The sequence below is a fragment of the Petaurus breviceps genome, unplaced genomic scaffold (assembly GCF_028583685.1).
Source record: "Petaurus breviceps papuanus isolate PSGF00001 unplaced genomic scaffold, PetGlider_PUasm1.0 90845, whole genome shotgun sequence".
NCBI lineage: Eukaryota > Metazoa > Chordata > Mammalia > Diprotodontia > Petauridae > Petaurus > Petaurus breviceps.
Window position 1 is genome coordinate 219215 of NW_027187359.1, and position 15700 is coordinate 234914.

At 44.3% G+C, this 15700-nt stretch overlaps 2 protein-coding genes across 6 annotated transcripts in view; one reads left to right on the forward strand and one right to left on the reverse strand.

The window, feature by feature from the left end:
* PKIG (cAMP-dependent protein kinase inhibitor gamma) overlaps positions 1–9938 on the forward strand; it is a 69743-nt gene extending 59805 nt beyond the window's left edge. For 3 of the 5 annotated variants that reach the window (XM_069071831.1, XM_069071832.1, XM_069071830.1), the window contains exons 3-4: positions 8292–8465; positions 8846–9938. In XM_069071831.1, the coding sequence (XP_068927932.1) occupies positions 8315–8465; positions 8846–8925 (231 nt within the window). In that variant the 5' untranslated portion in view covers positions 8292–8314 and the 3' untranslated portion in view covers positions 8926–9938. The remainder of the gene's footprint in view (positions 1–8291; positions 8466–8845) is intronic. The other 2 variants (XR_011165220.1, XM_069071833.1) reach the window with 2 other exon arrangements.
* An 886-nt stretch (positions 9939–10824) lies between these two features.
* ADA (adenosine deaminase) overlaps positions 10825–15700 on the reverse strand; it is a 30337-nt gene continuing 25461 nt past the window's right edge. The window contains exons 6-12 of the mRNA XM_069071824.1: positions 15428–15555; positions 14092–14163; positions 13910–14011; positions 13290–13354; positions 12254–12383; positions 11756–11858; positions 10825–11189 (exon numbers count right to left, since the gene is read on the reverse strand). Coding sequence (XP_068927925.1) covers positions 11185–11189; positions 11756–11858; positions 12254–12383; positions 13290–13354; positions 13910–14011; positions 14092–14163; positions 15428–15555 — 605 coding nt within the window. The 3' untranslated portion in view covers positions 10825–11184. The remainder of the gene's footprint in view (positions 11190–11755; positions 11859–12253; positions 12384–13289; positions 13355–13909; positions 14012–14091; positions 14164–15427; positions 15556–15700) is intronic.

Below are 15700 nucleotides of genomic sequence, written 5' to 3' on the forward strand. Positions count from 1 at the left end.
TTCCACTAAGCCTGAAGAAGCGAGCTCAACATCCACCTGGGGCCAGTTTGGTCCCCTAAGAAGTAAAATTGGGGGCAGAATCTGAGGCCAGTGAAACATGAATTGCCCAGCCTGGGGGGGAAGCTGACACAGCTTTGAGGTCTAACCCATACAGAAACTCCCATCAAAGGGAAAAGATTCAGAATGTGAGCAGTTGGAAAATATAAGGAGAAAAGAGTGGAATTACCAGATGATCTCAGAAAGAAGAAACTCAGCCAAAGACTATGAGCAAAGGAGATAAACCAGCAACAAAGTCTGTAATAACAAAATATAAGATGGTCTCCAAATCAGGTAAAAGTAAAGACATCTATGAATAAATGTTGTAAGACAAAGAAAAATGGATCAACACCTTATGAAGCAGAGGATTTTGTGGATTTCCAATAGAGTATGGAACCCATAGCAGGATTTTCCTGAATGGTTTGAAAGAGAAATAAGAATTATGAAAGCAGAATTTATGACTTGATCTGCAGAAATAATTGGCAAGATAGAAAAGCCTAAATCCATAATCAAAAGAGAGAATAAGTGATTGGAAATGCAAAGTAAAGGGCTATCTGGAAGAAAGAAGCAAAAATCAATAACATTAAAAGAAAAAAAATTACCTTTATATAAACAAAATATATTGATCTCAAAGACAGGATACATAGAGACAGCTTGAGGAGTGTAAGCCTTCTTGGAAAACATGACAAGTCAAAAACACTGAGCACACCATAATGAGAGAAATAATACACGAAAACTGCCCATAGCTTCTAAACACAATAAACAAGAGCCAGTTGAAAAAAAAATTCCACAGGTCACCTCTAGGGGAAAAAAGTATTCTTATGTTGCAAACCCCAAGACATAGCAATTAAATGACACAATTCCAGGAAAAAATAATAGATTTTTTAAATGACCAGGAGAAAGACTCAAATATAAAGGTAAGGAAATTTGAATAACACAAGACAATTCTTTGCCCACCAGAAACTGTAGGAGGGAATGGAATTATGTGTTCTGAAGAGCAGAGGAGCTCAAGATGTAGCCCAAAGTGATATACCCTGCAAACTTTAGCCTAGAATTTGATTAAAAAATAAATAATTGAGGCATTTGAAGCTTTCCTAGAAAGAAAACCAGACTTGGACAATTATTTGCTTTTTTGTATATAAGCCAAACATCAGAAATATAGAAAAGATAAAACAAATACTGCAACCAAGAACAACCCCAGAGAAACCCATTAATAGAGATGAAGGTTAAAGTAGATGTCAAATAGAAATGATGGTGGAGAAATAGTTCTGGAACATTACAGACTAAAGTTCAAGACACCTGACCTCCTAACAGGTGAATCATTTTTTATGGGACTGAATGACAGAATCTGGGAGCTAGGTGGTACAGTGGAGAGAGCTCTGGGCATGGAGTCATGAAGACCTAAACTCAAATCTGACCTCAGATACTTATTAGCTGTGTGACCCTGAGCAAGTCACTTAATCTCTGCCTCAGTTTCTTCATCTGTAAAATGAGAATAATAATATCACCTACCTCCCAGGTTTGTTGTGAGGATCAAATGAGATAATAATTGTAAAATGCTTAGCACGGTGCCTGGCACATAGTAGACACTATATAAATGCTAGCTACCTGTTACTAGAATGAGAGAGAAGGAAGAACATAGAAGTAATACTATATATTGCACCCTAATCAAGTCACAGGTCAACAGTGATGTAGTAATTCCTGTAGTCTCTCAGGGAGAAGAGAGCCTACAAAAAATAGACAGGAAGGCAAAGGGAGCGATTGAATCAGAGGAAAATCTTGTTTCAGGGATGACAGAGGGTACCATGATGAATGCTTCCATGGAGATATATAAAGGAAGATAAGGACTTTACATTGGGTATACCTGCCAGGGTTTGGTGCTTAGATCACTCATCAGTTAGTGGGAGGTTATGGACCCAAGGGGCAGCTAGGTGGCACAGTGGAGAAATACTAGACTTGGAATGAGGAAGATTCATCTTCATGAATTCAAATTTGACCTCAAGACTAGCTGTGTGACCCTGGGCAAGTCATTTAATCCTGTTTGTCTGAGTTCTTCTTCTGTAAAATGAGCTGGAGAAAGACATGGCAAACCACTCTGGTATCTCTGTCAAGAAAAACCAATTAGGGTCGCTTAGGACACAAGTGAAATGACTCAACAATGGACCCATGAAACAAATGCAGCAGAAAACAGAAATTTAAGTAAACAAATTTGAATAGCTCTGAGTCAATAGAAGGAGACTGGGAGGAAATTACCTCAAACAAAACAAAGGTTGATTACTTCCAGGTGGGGAGAAACTCCATGATTTAGATCTGAACTGGGAAAGGCAGAGATTGGGACCAGATTGTCCCATATCATGATTTCACGAAGGGGAAATAACATCATAATTGAATATGAATGGGATATACTTACCCATAAAACAGGAGTGTAGAATGAATCAATAAAGAAAATAACACGGGTGGCTAGGTGGCATAGTGAATAGAGCACCGGCCCTGGAGTCAGAAGGAGTTCACATCTGGCCTCAGACACTTAACACAACAACAACAACAACAACAAAAAACAAACACCCAAAACCTAGCCTTGTGACCTTGGGCAAGTCACTTAACCCCAATTGCCCTACTTTCTCCCTCCAAAAAGCAAAAAAAAAAAAAAAAAGAAGAAAAGAAAGAAAATAACACAAAACATCCTTAAAACAGATTCTTTTAGAAGTGAAATGTGGACTTGGAATAAAATCTATGATATCTCACCTGAATTCAAACAAGCAGGAGTGGCCTTCATAGTCTTAGACAAGGGTATAAATAAAATAGTTATGATCAATAAAGAGAGACAGGGAGACCACATTGTGCTTGTAGGAACCAAAGGCAATGACTAACAGTTAACAACAATAAACAGATGTACCCAATTTCATAGCATCCAAGTATTAAAGGAAAAGCTAGCTAAACTTAAAAAGACCAAGATAGCAAGATGTGCATTTTTGATAACTTCAGTGTGCCTGTTTTGGATTTAGAAAAGCCTAACAGATAAAGAAGTTGAAGTTCTGAACAGAATGTTAGAAAAACTAGGTATGCTAATTATCGAATGGGAATCTTAAGGAGCATGCCCACTTTTCAAGGTTACACACCTGTACAAAAACTGAACATTCACAAATAAATGCAGGAACTGTGAAACATGAAATGTCTCTTTCACATAGGCATAATAATAGCTGACATTTATATAGCACTTACTATGTGCCCGGCTCAGGGCTAAGCACTTTACAATTATCTCATTTGGTCCTCACAACTCTGAAAGGTAGCTGCTATTATTATCCCCATTTTGCAGATAAACTGGGGCACAGAAAAGTCATACTGCTAGTATCTAAGGCAGAATTAGACTCTGGTCTTCCTCACTCCAGGCCTGGCACTCTCTCCCACTGTGCCATCTAGCTGCCACATGTTATAATGCACATATAATAAAATAAGAAGTATAGTTAATAGGGAGATGTGAATAAAGGAGAAACACTAAATAATGAGTAGGTCAGGGAACAAATTATAGAAACTAAGCATTTGGGTAAAGATTGTATAGGAACTGCTATATAGGAACTCTTTGCGTTGACTCTGTCAGCAGCTTATCTCTCACTTACAGTCTTTGAGAGTTGCCCCAGGCACTGAGAGATTGTGATTTGCCCAGGATCATGCAGCTCACCTGAGATGTTAGAGCTGGAAAGGGACCTTGGAGGTCATCTCCAACCCCCTTGTTTTACAGCTGGGGAAATTAGAACTTAGAGAGAAGCGAGTTGTTCAAGGGTCATCCAAAAGTTAGGAAGACAGAGGGGCTCACAATTTCTATTCCAGTGCTCTTTCTTTACTAGAATTTGTCTAAAAATCAGTCTACTGCTGCTGCCCCATAACACACACACACACACACACACACACACACACACACACACACACACACACACACACACACACACACACACACACACACACACCCCTTCACTGCAGTGGAGCTGTGGTTTTATTACAGTGTGCACAATGCTTCCCACCAGGCAGATGCTGCTGTGGCCCAAACATTTAGCACCTTCTTCCCAACTCTCTGTTGATGAACCTCTTTAGAGGGAACCAGGCTGGTCTTTGAATAATAAATCCAGACCATCATCAAGACTGTACTTAAGTTTTTTTAACTCAAAATTTACCTCAATATTTTTTATACCAGACTTTCTGTCTTGCTACTGAAGAGAACTAGGCTTACTGAAATAAGCCAGGCTTCTAGCAGAGTGCCTTGCCCAGAATGGGTATTTTGTAAATGTTTATTCAAGTGAAGCGAACTGATCAACTACCAGAGCTTGTTGGCCACTCTTAAAGACTGTGGACTTTTAAGAGCCCAGAATTACCTCGACATCCTGATGAAGCCTTGATTTCCTTGAAAATAAAATCTCTTCCCTGCCTTTGTGCCAATTCTCCCAAATTTAGCACTATATAAAGACCTAGGACCCTGGCTCTGTCACTTAACCTGCTTTGGAAGTTATCTTAACATCTTCAAATTGCAGTTTAACCTTCTATAAAATGGGGACCATCATATTCTCTCTATGAAGCATACAGCTGCTGTTGTAGAGCTCACTCGCTATGGCGTGTCCCTAAAGTCTTAGTGCAGTTTTATGTTATTAAGGCTATTAAAGGCTTACTACTGCACTCGGGCTTTGGGGACACCCCTCTGAAGAGCTTTATAAAAAATAAAGCGTTCTCTGAATGATTCTAACACAGGCAGCAGGGCATAGCAGAGAGAGTGCTAGACTTAGAGGCAGGAGGATCTGGGTTCTAATCCTGCTTCAGACACTTTCTGTAAAGTGAGGGGTTTGGATTTAGTGTAGTCTATGATCCAATGATCCAATGATCCGTGATTCTTTTCCTCTTCCCGGAGAAGCAAGAACCTTTCTTTTTCAGAAAGGAAAGACTCCTAAGGCATTTTGTCCTCATTTCGTGAATTTTTAATATATCAAGTGACAGTGAAAATGAATGTCAATGGAACACGCCCAGACCACGGCACCTTCATCATCATAGAGAGGGCACCATCTGCTGGAGCATCCTGGGCATTGCCTCTGAGGGAGCTCAGGTCCCCTGGAGACTCCTGATGCCTTTCCAGAGTTAGAGAATGCTACAGCTGGGAGGAATCTTTATGCAACAAGGCAGGAGTCCAAAGACCCGAGTTTTCATCAGATTTATGCTCTGTGATCTTGGGCAAGTTATTTTCCCTTTCTGGGCTTTCCTTGAATTGTCCAGCTTTATCAGGCTCTCCTTTCTCCAACTTCCTATAGGCATTTACTGTCTGTACTACAAACTGAGGACTGAGCAAAAGCTAACACTGTATTTTTGTACATATACATATGCATACACATATATACGTATACATATATTACTTCATAATAACAGAGCTCATTTGCATCATCATCAGACATGAGACAGGGAAGGTGGGAGACTCCTTGCTCCTCATTGCTACTTCCAGGCTCACCTTCTGCCACCATCACTCAGCAACTGCTTTTCCTTTGAGGTTCGAGGTTCATTCAGTCAATATCTGCTACTAAATCAAAATTCCTGTAGCTGTTGTCCACCAGCCTCTGGGACATCCCTGTTCTTTCCTTAAGGAGTTCGGTGTCTGGATCACAGTTTTTCCTCTCTTCTCCAATTCCTGCCTTCATACACGGGGGCTTTGGACATAGGTGCTCCCTAAGGCACCCTATCTTCCCAGTCAGTTCATTTATTTGTTGTCCATGCCCTTCTCCTCCACTCCACTGCAGGTATGCCCAAAGCTAATTGTACCCCAGATGTTGCCATCACCTACAGATGCACCATGAACTTCCATGCTCATGAACTCTGACATTCTCTTATCTGATTAGTCTATTGTCATTCCACCTCACCCTCCATCTCCCACTCAGCTGTTAAAGTGAGCTTCCTAAAGTGCAGGTCTGGCCATGTCACCCCCTATTCAGTAAATTCCGTTAGCTACTTATAACCTCCAGGTTCAAAGGTAAAATCCTGACTCCTCCTACCTTTCCAGTCTTCTGTGTGATCTAGTGACACTGGCTTCCTTCCTGGTCCTCAAACAAGACCTTCTATCTCCCAACTCTGGGTGATTTTTAATGGCTGTCCACCTAACCTGGAATGCTGCTACTGCTGGCTTCCTTCAGGTCTCAGCTAAAATCCCACCACCTACAAAAAGCCTTTTCCAACTCCTCTTACTTCCAGTGCCTTTCCTCTGTTAATTCTTTCCAATTTATTCCATCTGTAGCTATTTGTACACAGTTGTTTACATGTTGTCTCCCTCATTGGACTGTGAGCTCATTGAGAGCAGGGACATTTTGCCTTTCTTTGTATTACCAATACTTACCACAATGCTTGGCACATAGTAGGTGCTTAATAAGTGTTTAGTGACTGATTGGCTGGAAACACGATTATTCCCATTTTATGGATGAGGAAACTAAAGTGAAGTGTCTTGCCTCAGGTCTGAGCAAGGATTAAAATTCAGATCACTTGACTCAAAACCCAACACTCTTGCCACTGCATCTGTCGATAAGATTTATGGGAAGATTATTCTGGCAAGTATTCAATTCAACAAATGTTCATCACAACAAACTTACTAAGCATGAAAAGGGGCTGGATTGAAGGGCAGGAGAGTGGAGGTGGAGGGCTATTGCAATACCCTAGGTGAGTGGTAATGAGGAAGCAATGGGGGGGCGGCGGGGGGGGGGACAGAGGCAGCCGATGTTTTGGAGGTGGCATCCACAGTAATATAGTAACTGAAGAGGTGAGGTTTTAAACATGGTTAACTAGGGAATGTTGTGGAGGGAGAGTCATGCTCCAGGCCATCTACAATAGAGGCCTCCAACTATCACTTGTTACATTCTCTCCTCAACCCCCCAAAATACAGCGTCTGCCTCATCATTCAACTGAAATAGCTCTCTTCAAAGTTATTAATATTCTTCAATTGCCAAATCTAATGGTCTTTCTCAGTCCTCCTCCTTTTTGACCTCTCTGCAGCCTTTGATGCTGTTGATCACCCTCCCCTCCTTGATACTCTCTTTTCTCCCTGTTTTCCTGTTACCACTCTCTCCAGGTTCTTCTCCTACCTTTCAGACTACTACTTCTCAGTCTCCTTTGCTGAACCCTCATACATGCTCTCTAACTGTAGGTGCCCCCTAGGACTCTGCCCTGGACCTTCTTCTCCCTCTATACTAATTCATCAGCCCCATGGATTTAATGATCACCTCTATGCTAATGATTCTCAGATCTACCTGACCTTCCCTAACCTCTCTGCTGACCTAGTTTCACATTTCTAACTGCCTTTCAGACATCTCAAATTGGATGTCCCGCAGGCATCTTAAATTCAACATGTTCCCAACTAAATTGGTTACCTTTCCCTTCCAGTCTCCTCCTATCTTCTCTATTACTGTGGAGGGTAACACCATCCTCCCAGTCCCTCAGGCTCACAACCTAGGAGTCAGCCTGGATTCCTCACTATCTCAGCTCCTCACTCTTCATGTCCAAGTTGTTGCCAAGGCCTATCGATTTCACCTATGCAACATCTCTCAAATATACCCCCTTGTGTATGTAGACAGTGTTATTTGCCTGAGTAAAGAGTAAGGCCACTCTTCTTGACTGAGTGTTCCTTTCAGAAGGTAAATCAGGACTAGAGAGACGCATACAGCTTTCTAGCAGTAACAGTTGAAACTCTGAGTATGCTAAGGGAGAGCGCATAAAGAAAGAGGTCAAGTATAACCTTGAGGTTGGAGAACATCCATTTAATGGGTGTGGAAAGATGGCATCTTTCATTTTTTATTTCCCAACAACACCCAGCACAGCCTCATACACAGTAAAACCAGAAACTCTCAAGAGCTGGGACCTCAGTTGGCAGCAGTGCCAACACCCACCTGAAGCATGATTCTCCCTCCACAACATTCCCTTCAAGCTGTTGGCTTGAAGACCTCCAGTTGTGGGGGACTCCTTGCCTCCTGAGGCATGCCATTCCACTCCCAGTATCTTTAGCTGTTAGGAATTCATGTTACTCAGCAGAAATACTCCTCCTTTTAACTTCCCTCCTGATGGTTCTGGTTCTTCCTTCTAAAACCAAGCGGTGGGTATTTTATTACATGGTAACTGAGTGATTGATTTCCATTGTTCATAGTCTGAAGGACCTAAGGTCAAGAAAACCTGAGATGTGTGCTCCCCTGGAGAGCAGTCATAAGCAGACTATGAATGCTTGCTTGCCTTCTTTCCCCTCTCCACAGCCCTGCTCAGCAATGCTAGAGGCATGATGGAGGTTGAATCCTCATACACAGACTTCATCTCCTGTGACAGAACGGGCCGGAGGAATGCCGTCCCTGACATCCAGGATGACTCGGCAGCAGTGAGCGTGAGGAAGCTGACGGGGAACATGGGGGAGCTGGCACTTGGAGGAGCAGGCAAGTGCCCTCTGGGTGACAGGACAGAGCCTTTGAGTCAGGGGACTATAGACCCCAAAGTGACCTTAGGACAGTACAGCATTACTGGATGGGACCTCAGAATATAGAGGGTTAGACCAAGAGGCAGCCTTCAACTGAAGAATATAAATACTGAACGGAAATTGACTTTAGAACCTTAAATGTCACTTTATGGCACACAGTGTTAGGAGTGGAAGGAACCTTATGGTATCTCAACTAGCCTCACTTTAAGGAGTAGGAAACTGAGGTCCATAGAGGGGAAATGACTTGTTCAAGGTCATACAAAATAAACCCTCCTTCCCATTGGATTAATTTAGGAATCTTGTCCATCTTCTTATTTCAACCTTCTTTCTCTTTTTCAGAAGGGCAGACAGAGATAAGCACATCAGACAAGGAAGCCGGTACCAGGCCTGAGGGGAATGAGGGGACTACCACATCCTGAGAGCTGTCCCCATCCCATTCCCTTTGTCCAGTGGCTGAAGGAAGAAGCAACCAGCCTGGGCTTCCCGAGAGGCAAACTTGGCAGCATTCTCCCTGAAGACCACTTCCCTCCCCCTACAGTAATCCTTCTGGGCACAATGAAACCATGTGGACCTCCCCAGACTTTCCTTTTCCTCTAGTCCCCCCCCCCCCCCCCCCCCCCACACACACAGAAGCCTGTGCTCAGGGCAGGTTGGCCCTGCTATGGGGACCTTAGACTGAGGCTAGCCTCCAGAGGTGCCTTAAGAGCCCTACCCAGCCTAGGGAAAACTCCTGGTTTTGCCTACCATGGATCTTCCCTTCCTCCAGGCCCACCTATTCTGCTGTATTTGGCAATTCAAAATGTTATTTATTTGGTTTACACCTGTGAGGTGGGAATGGGGAGGTTCCACCTGCTCCCTTCCTCTGGAGGACAGATAGAAGCCAGGTTCCCTCCCACGTCCTCTTAGGGGAAACATCAGTGGCCTCATCACTCACACTGACCCATTCAATTCACTTCATTAAATTTCCTGAGTGCCTACTCTGTGCAGGGCTCTGAAGGAAGCAAAAATGAATAAAACCTGGTTGCTGACCTTGGGGAGCACCCCATCCTCAGGGCTGCTGATTGCTTCATCTCTGACCCTCAGGATCAAAGGAGAGGTCCTTCCCAACCCATCTGGATTAGTTCCATTTTACTCTTTTTAAACTTTGACTTTAAATATTATCCACCTTTGGTGGGGCAGGTAAGGAGGAGGCAAAAGACAGTGGAGACTTGCCTTTTATTTCCTTGGAGAGGGGGTGGTAAGGAAGCATAGAGGGGGGTGTTTTAATCTATACTCTTTGACCTGAGTAGCTCAGAGAGAATGATTCCTGACCTTTTCCAAACCCATTCTTAAGGGAATCATTTTGTTTCCCAATTTTATTAAGTTGTGTTTCCTTTCTACAAAGATACTTGATGCCTACCACTTGGAAAATAAATTCAGACCTTTTGTGTGATTGATTTTCCTTTTCTCCTTGAAATAGTAAATATTATCTCTCAGTTGTATTGTCCTGAGACCCATCCCTTACAGAAATTTCAGCTTTGATCCATCAAACTCCAGTGGAATTTAGAATGGCCAGGAAAATGCCAATAGTCCTATTGTTAGGGCAGCAGCTTGGAGTATTGGGAAGGACACTGGGCTGGCAGTCAGGAGACCTGGCTTCCATCCTTGGTGTACCACTCAGTAGGTGTGATCTGCGCATTATTTACTTCAAACCCAGCTCATTTGATTGTCACAGCACAGGTGGCAGCTGGTGACACTGTATAAAGAGTACCAGACCTGGAATTGGGAAAACCTGGTTCAAATCTGGTCTCAGACACTTGGTAGCTGTGTGATCCTGGGCAGGTCTGCCTCAATTTCTTCATCTGTGAAATGGGAGTCATAACAGCACCTCCCTCCCAGGGTTGTTGTCCTGGATCGAATGGAATAATATTTGTAAAGCTCGAAGCACTGTATAAATGCCTATTCTCTTCCCACCAAATCAGAGCTACCTTATAGACACCGGATGAGAAAGTGCTTGGTCACTGTAAAACACTATAGACAACACACACACTCACTCACTCACTCTTTCCCCCGTGGTGGTCACTGAGAAACCACAATCCCCTGTGGTGGTTACTGTGAGAGACCTTAGTGCTTCCTGCCCCCTGCAGTCTGGAGTCAGCACACTGAAGAGAAGCAGGTAGTGATCCTGAAAAACACCTCATTCTCTTCAGGTCAAAATCCGAGCCTAGGGTCTGCAGGGCAGAGGCTCCCTGGGCCCTTCCTGAGGCTGTTCAGTGTCTGCACAGCCATGTCCTCCCACCCCAAAGTAACCATGGACATATTTCAATCTGGAGCAAACTTAGCAACACAGAAAGTGGATTGGTTAGTTTATTGATTGAGCACCCGGCAGGATCATTTCTTCAGAGGCTCCTCAGATTTGGCCCCTGGCAGTTGGTCATCTCAGCAAAGTTATTTTTAAATGATGGATAAGCAAAAGCCCTGAGTCTTGTGAGTGGTGAGCAGTTTATACAAGACAAATTGTTTCTGCATCGAGGTATATTAATGCACAGCTGGCTATATGTACAGTGGGAAAAGAGTTGATTTGCTAATCAGTATTGCCCCATGAAAGAAGAAGGAAGCTTGAATCTGGTTCCTGAGTCATGGCCTGGTAACCGCTGAGGCATTGCAGGATCAGTAGTTTTTCTCTCGCCTCATCACTCCTACACTGTGGGTAGATCCAAAGAAGCCAGAGTTAGGAGGTTTTTATCACCCAGGGCCTAAATTCACAGCCTATCTCTACTACATACTACCTAGTATGATCTTACACATACCATGCTTAGCACAGAGCCTAGCACATAGTAGGCACTTAATGCTTATTGGTTGACTGAAAGTCACTTCTCTATAGGCTTCGGTTTCCCCATCTGTAAAATGGGGGGGGGGAACCTTGAAATATATCTCTATTTCTCCCAAGTTTAGATTCTATAACTTGTAGAAATTACTATGTCCTTTGGGTCTCAAATATCTCCCAATACTCTACAATCTTAAACCTACATTTGTCTTAGAGCAAACTCTTCCCCTTTAGAGTACACTAAGGTTAAGAGGCCCTGAACCTATTTCTGAATTTCTTGTCCCCTCACCTGGAGATATTGTGCATTCCTAGGGAGGGGAACCATGCCCAGAGAGCACCAATGACTTTCCCTTCCAAGGAGAGAGTTTTCCTTCCGAAAAGAACATGGGAGTTTCTGAGAATGGTCAAAGGAGATATAGTGGAACCCAAGCCAGGAAACCTACCATTAGAGGTTGGCTGTGGTATCTGATAGGCCTTGTACAGTTGGTTAAGGAGCTCCTCTTTCTCATCGTCTGGAAGGAAGCTGGACTTGGCTGCATTGATATTCTGAAAGAACCAATGTGGCAAACGGTGTCAGAATTAGACTTTCAAACACTGAACAAAGTCCAGACCCCCTGGCTTTATGTAGGAAGAAGCCAACTCAAGTAACAGAGGGACAAGAATGAGGTGGAACTAGTGAGTAGGTCACCTCCTGGAGAGCTTTCTCCAGAGAGCTATATAGAGGCTTGATGACGGGGTCTCTGAATCCCTTGGTCTTTTGTACGGCAAATGTTATCTAAAAATGGGACAGTAGCTCTAGCCTAGAGGGATTGCTCAAGGTGGGTAAGACCCTTGTCTAGTTTGAAGAAGCAAGTAGCAGCCCCTCAGGCCCTTGGGGGTGAGGGAAGAGCCCCTCTTCCTTCCCAGTGTTACCCTTATGTGATGTTCCCCCAGTCACTCACCAATCTTATAAACTCATCCTCAGTAAAGCCCATTTGTGTTTTTACCATTCGGTAATCTGTGTCAATGGTAGACTTGAAGATGAGGGGGTCATCTGTGTTGAGTGAATAGTTAGCCTTATCATCCTTAAACCTAGATAAGAGAAATGAGGAAAGGAAACCACAGGTGAATCCCTGATGGAAAACAGCTGTGGCCTGATGCTGCTTGCCCTAAGGCTCAGGTCAGGCCTTTCTGAGCCTAGAACACTTAGCTGGCTCTCATTGCCCTTTTTGTGCTGGTTAAGTGTCTCAACCACCCACTACTTCTACTAGGGGGCCTGAAGACACTTCTGGGCCTATCACCTTTATGAATTCAAACATACATTAAACATATACTGTTTTGTAGAGCACTACATCTAACTATAATAAGATGGTCCCTTGTCTCCCAGAAGTGGTTAAACAGCTGTCATATAATATGTATTACAGGTCAGTGGATTTGTATCTCTGGCTGTGGGACATGTGGCACTTCCAAAATGATAGATACATGGTGTAGGAGGGAGTCAGTGCTCTCTAGATAACGGAATGAAGATGCCCCCAGTTGGGGAAGATCTGAAGGCCCAGAGTCCCCAGGAAACTGTCCTAAGGTATAGGAAGCAGGGAGGGAATGAGAAAAGTCCAACTTTAGGACCATGGCACTAGCAAAGAGAGCCAGGAAAATAAGGCAGCAGGGTTACAGGAGACCAGTCTGCTGGCAAAACCCCCACCATGTGTCAGTGGAGCCCAACAAACCTGAGAGGAATTAGGCTGCAGACAAAGGAGGCACTAAACACTACCATACAAGAAGAAACCACCACTTGTGTCCATTGCCCATTGGCCTGGCAGGGATGGAGAGAGAAACCTTCCAAGGTGAATGAGGTGCTTTTGGCCTGCAGACTACCAGAAGGCTGAGGGCAAAGCTAGCCCCAACCACAGCACATAAGTGAAGCCATCATAGGACTGCAGTCAGGCTTCCCATGCCTCCCTGAAGGTTCTGGCAGGGATCAGAAGAGTGCCAGCTCACCGTATGACCGCATGTGGGGTGTCTGACTTCCAGGCTCCTGTGAGATAGCTCGACCAGGGGCATACCTGGGTGAGAAATGATGACTTGAAGAATGAAAAACAGTATCGGGGAAATGTAGGATGCCAGATCTGGCAGAAACCTTAAAGAGATCATTTAATCCAGCCCCTTAAATTTACAGACAAGGAAAATGAAGCCCCAGAAGGCAGTGTAATGGAATCAACACTGAATTCTGACTCCAAAGATGTGGATTCAAATCCTGATTCTGCTGCTTCCTTCTTGTATGGCTTTGTACAATTCTCTTCTCCTGTACAGGTCTCTATTTACCAATCTGTAAAAGGAGATAGCTAGACTAAATGATCTCTAATGTCTTTTAGTTCTAAATATCTGAAAGCCAATAAAATGACTTGCCTAAGTCACACAGTGAGGAAGTGGCAAAGGCCTAATTCAAACCCAGGTTCTGACTGCTGTTGTGCCCACCATAGGACAGGTGGCAAAGGGGCCTTCTCAGGTTTCCTTTTCCCCAAGACTTATTCCATGGATGGGGGACGTGAGGATGCCACTTTCTAGGGAGAGCAGCCCCAAATGCGTACTCAAAGACTCAACCTAGCCAGCCCGCTCACCTCAAAGTGCATGTTCTCCGTCAACAGCTTCTTATACAGGGTGGCATCTTCTACAGTGTGGTAGCCATGGCCTATCCTCTCAGTATGGAGAACATCCACTGCCTACAGCAGAGGAGAGGGTGAGTGAGAGCAGGACCCAGACATGGACACCCCCAACCTCTCTGCCCTACTCCTAGCCTCACCTGCTGTACAACCTCAGCAGACCCCACTTCTCCGGCATGAACTGTCCTATGAATGCCACTTTTCACAGCCTCCTATAAAGGCACAGGAAAGAGAGGTTTGAGTCTGTAGGGTTAGAGACTAAGAGAAAAAATTATTTATTTATTTATTGCTTTTGGTGGGGGGAGGTAGGGCAATTGGGGTTAAGTGACTTGGCCAAGGTCACAAGGCTAGTTTTGTGTTAAGTATCTGAGACCGGATTTGAACTCAGGTCCTCCTGACTCCAGGGCCTGTGCTCTATTCACTGCACCACCTAGCCACCTCAGAGAAATTATTTTTAAGCAGGCTGTACCTCTCTCCAAGATCTCCCAACCCCAAGGGATTAGGGGATAAGGACCTCCAAAGATCCACAAGTTAATGTTTCACTTTAGTCTGGAGCTGAGAGGGCCTGTAACCTCAGTCTTTCAGAAGCCCTTGCAACAGTGTTACTCATGGCAGCAGATATTGTCTCCTGCAATAATTCATAACACAGAAGGAACTGACCTGCTTGAGGTGAGGGAGAGAGGACATGGCTAGCCTTGAGAAAACGAGGAAACAGAGAAATTAGAATAGAATAGTAGAGATGGAAGGGACCTAAAAGGCCACCTTCATTTTACAGGCATGACCTGAGGTCCAGAGACCAAAGCTGACTCCCAGCTCACACAGCACATCGGTGGCAGAGCCGGGACACCAGCCACGGGTCTCTCACTGGGAGCCTGCTTGGCTGTTGTCCTTCGTTCTCGGAGAGGACCAAAATGACATCACTATGCTAGAGTTGAGTTTCAATGCATCTGACTGTGGCTGGTCAGACCAATACGAGCTCAGGTCGGGCACAAATAGTCCATGTGAACACTTGGGGCAGATTCTCTAAATTTGCACGTCCTGTGTTTCCTTTGAGAGGTCTCAATTCTGCTTTGCTCATAGAGCACAGCCCCTTCTCTGATGTGGGCACGCCATGCTGAGTGGTCTTGTGCCGGTGTCTCCCATGTCACATAATCAATTCCAAAGCTCTTAAGAGAGACCTTGAGAGTGTCCTTGTACTGCTTCTTCTGACCACCATGTGAACACTTGCCCTGTGTGAGCTCTCCATAAAATAGTCTTTTTGGCAAGCATACATTTTAGGATTTGTTCTACCACTATGCTGAATCTTAACCTTTGCAGTCTACAGAAATGTTGGCAGCAAAGACAATTCAAAAGCTCCAAATCCTCTAAATTGCTCATGTGTCTCTTGGCTGGGAAGCAAGGCTTATTTCATTATGCATACCGTTGCCTCCCCCCCCCCCACCACCATTCTGGCCCCCACTACCCATCCTTCCTCACCTCATAGGCTTGTACATGTCCAGGGAAGAGGCTACTGTCCTTAATGGTCTCATCTCCAGCCAGGTCGATGGCCACCACTGTCTGCTGGCGATACTTCTTACATAGTTCCACCACCTCAAGGGACCACTCTGTAGGCAAGACCCATACCATGTGTCAATGGAGCCCGTTGAACATGAAAGGAATCAGGCTGGAGGCAAAGCAGCCACAAACACTAGCATACAAGAAGAAACTACCACTTGTGTCCATCCCCAATGGGCCTGACAGGAGAAAAAT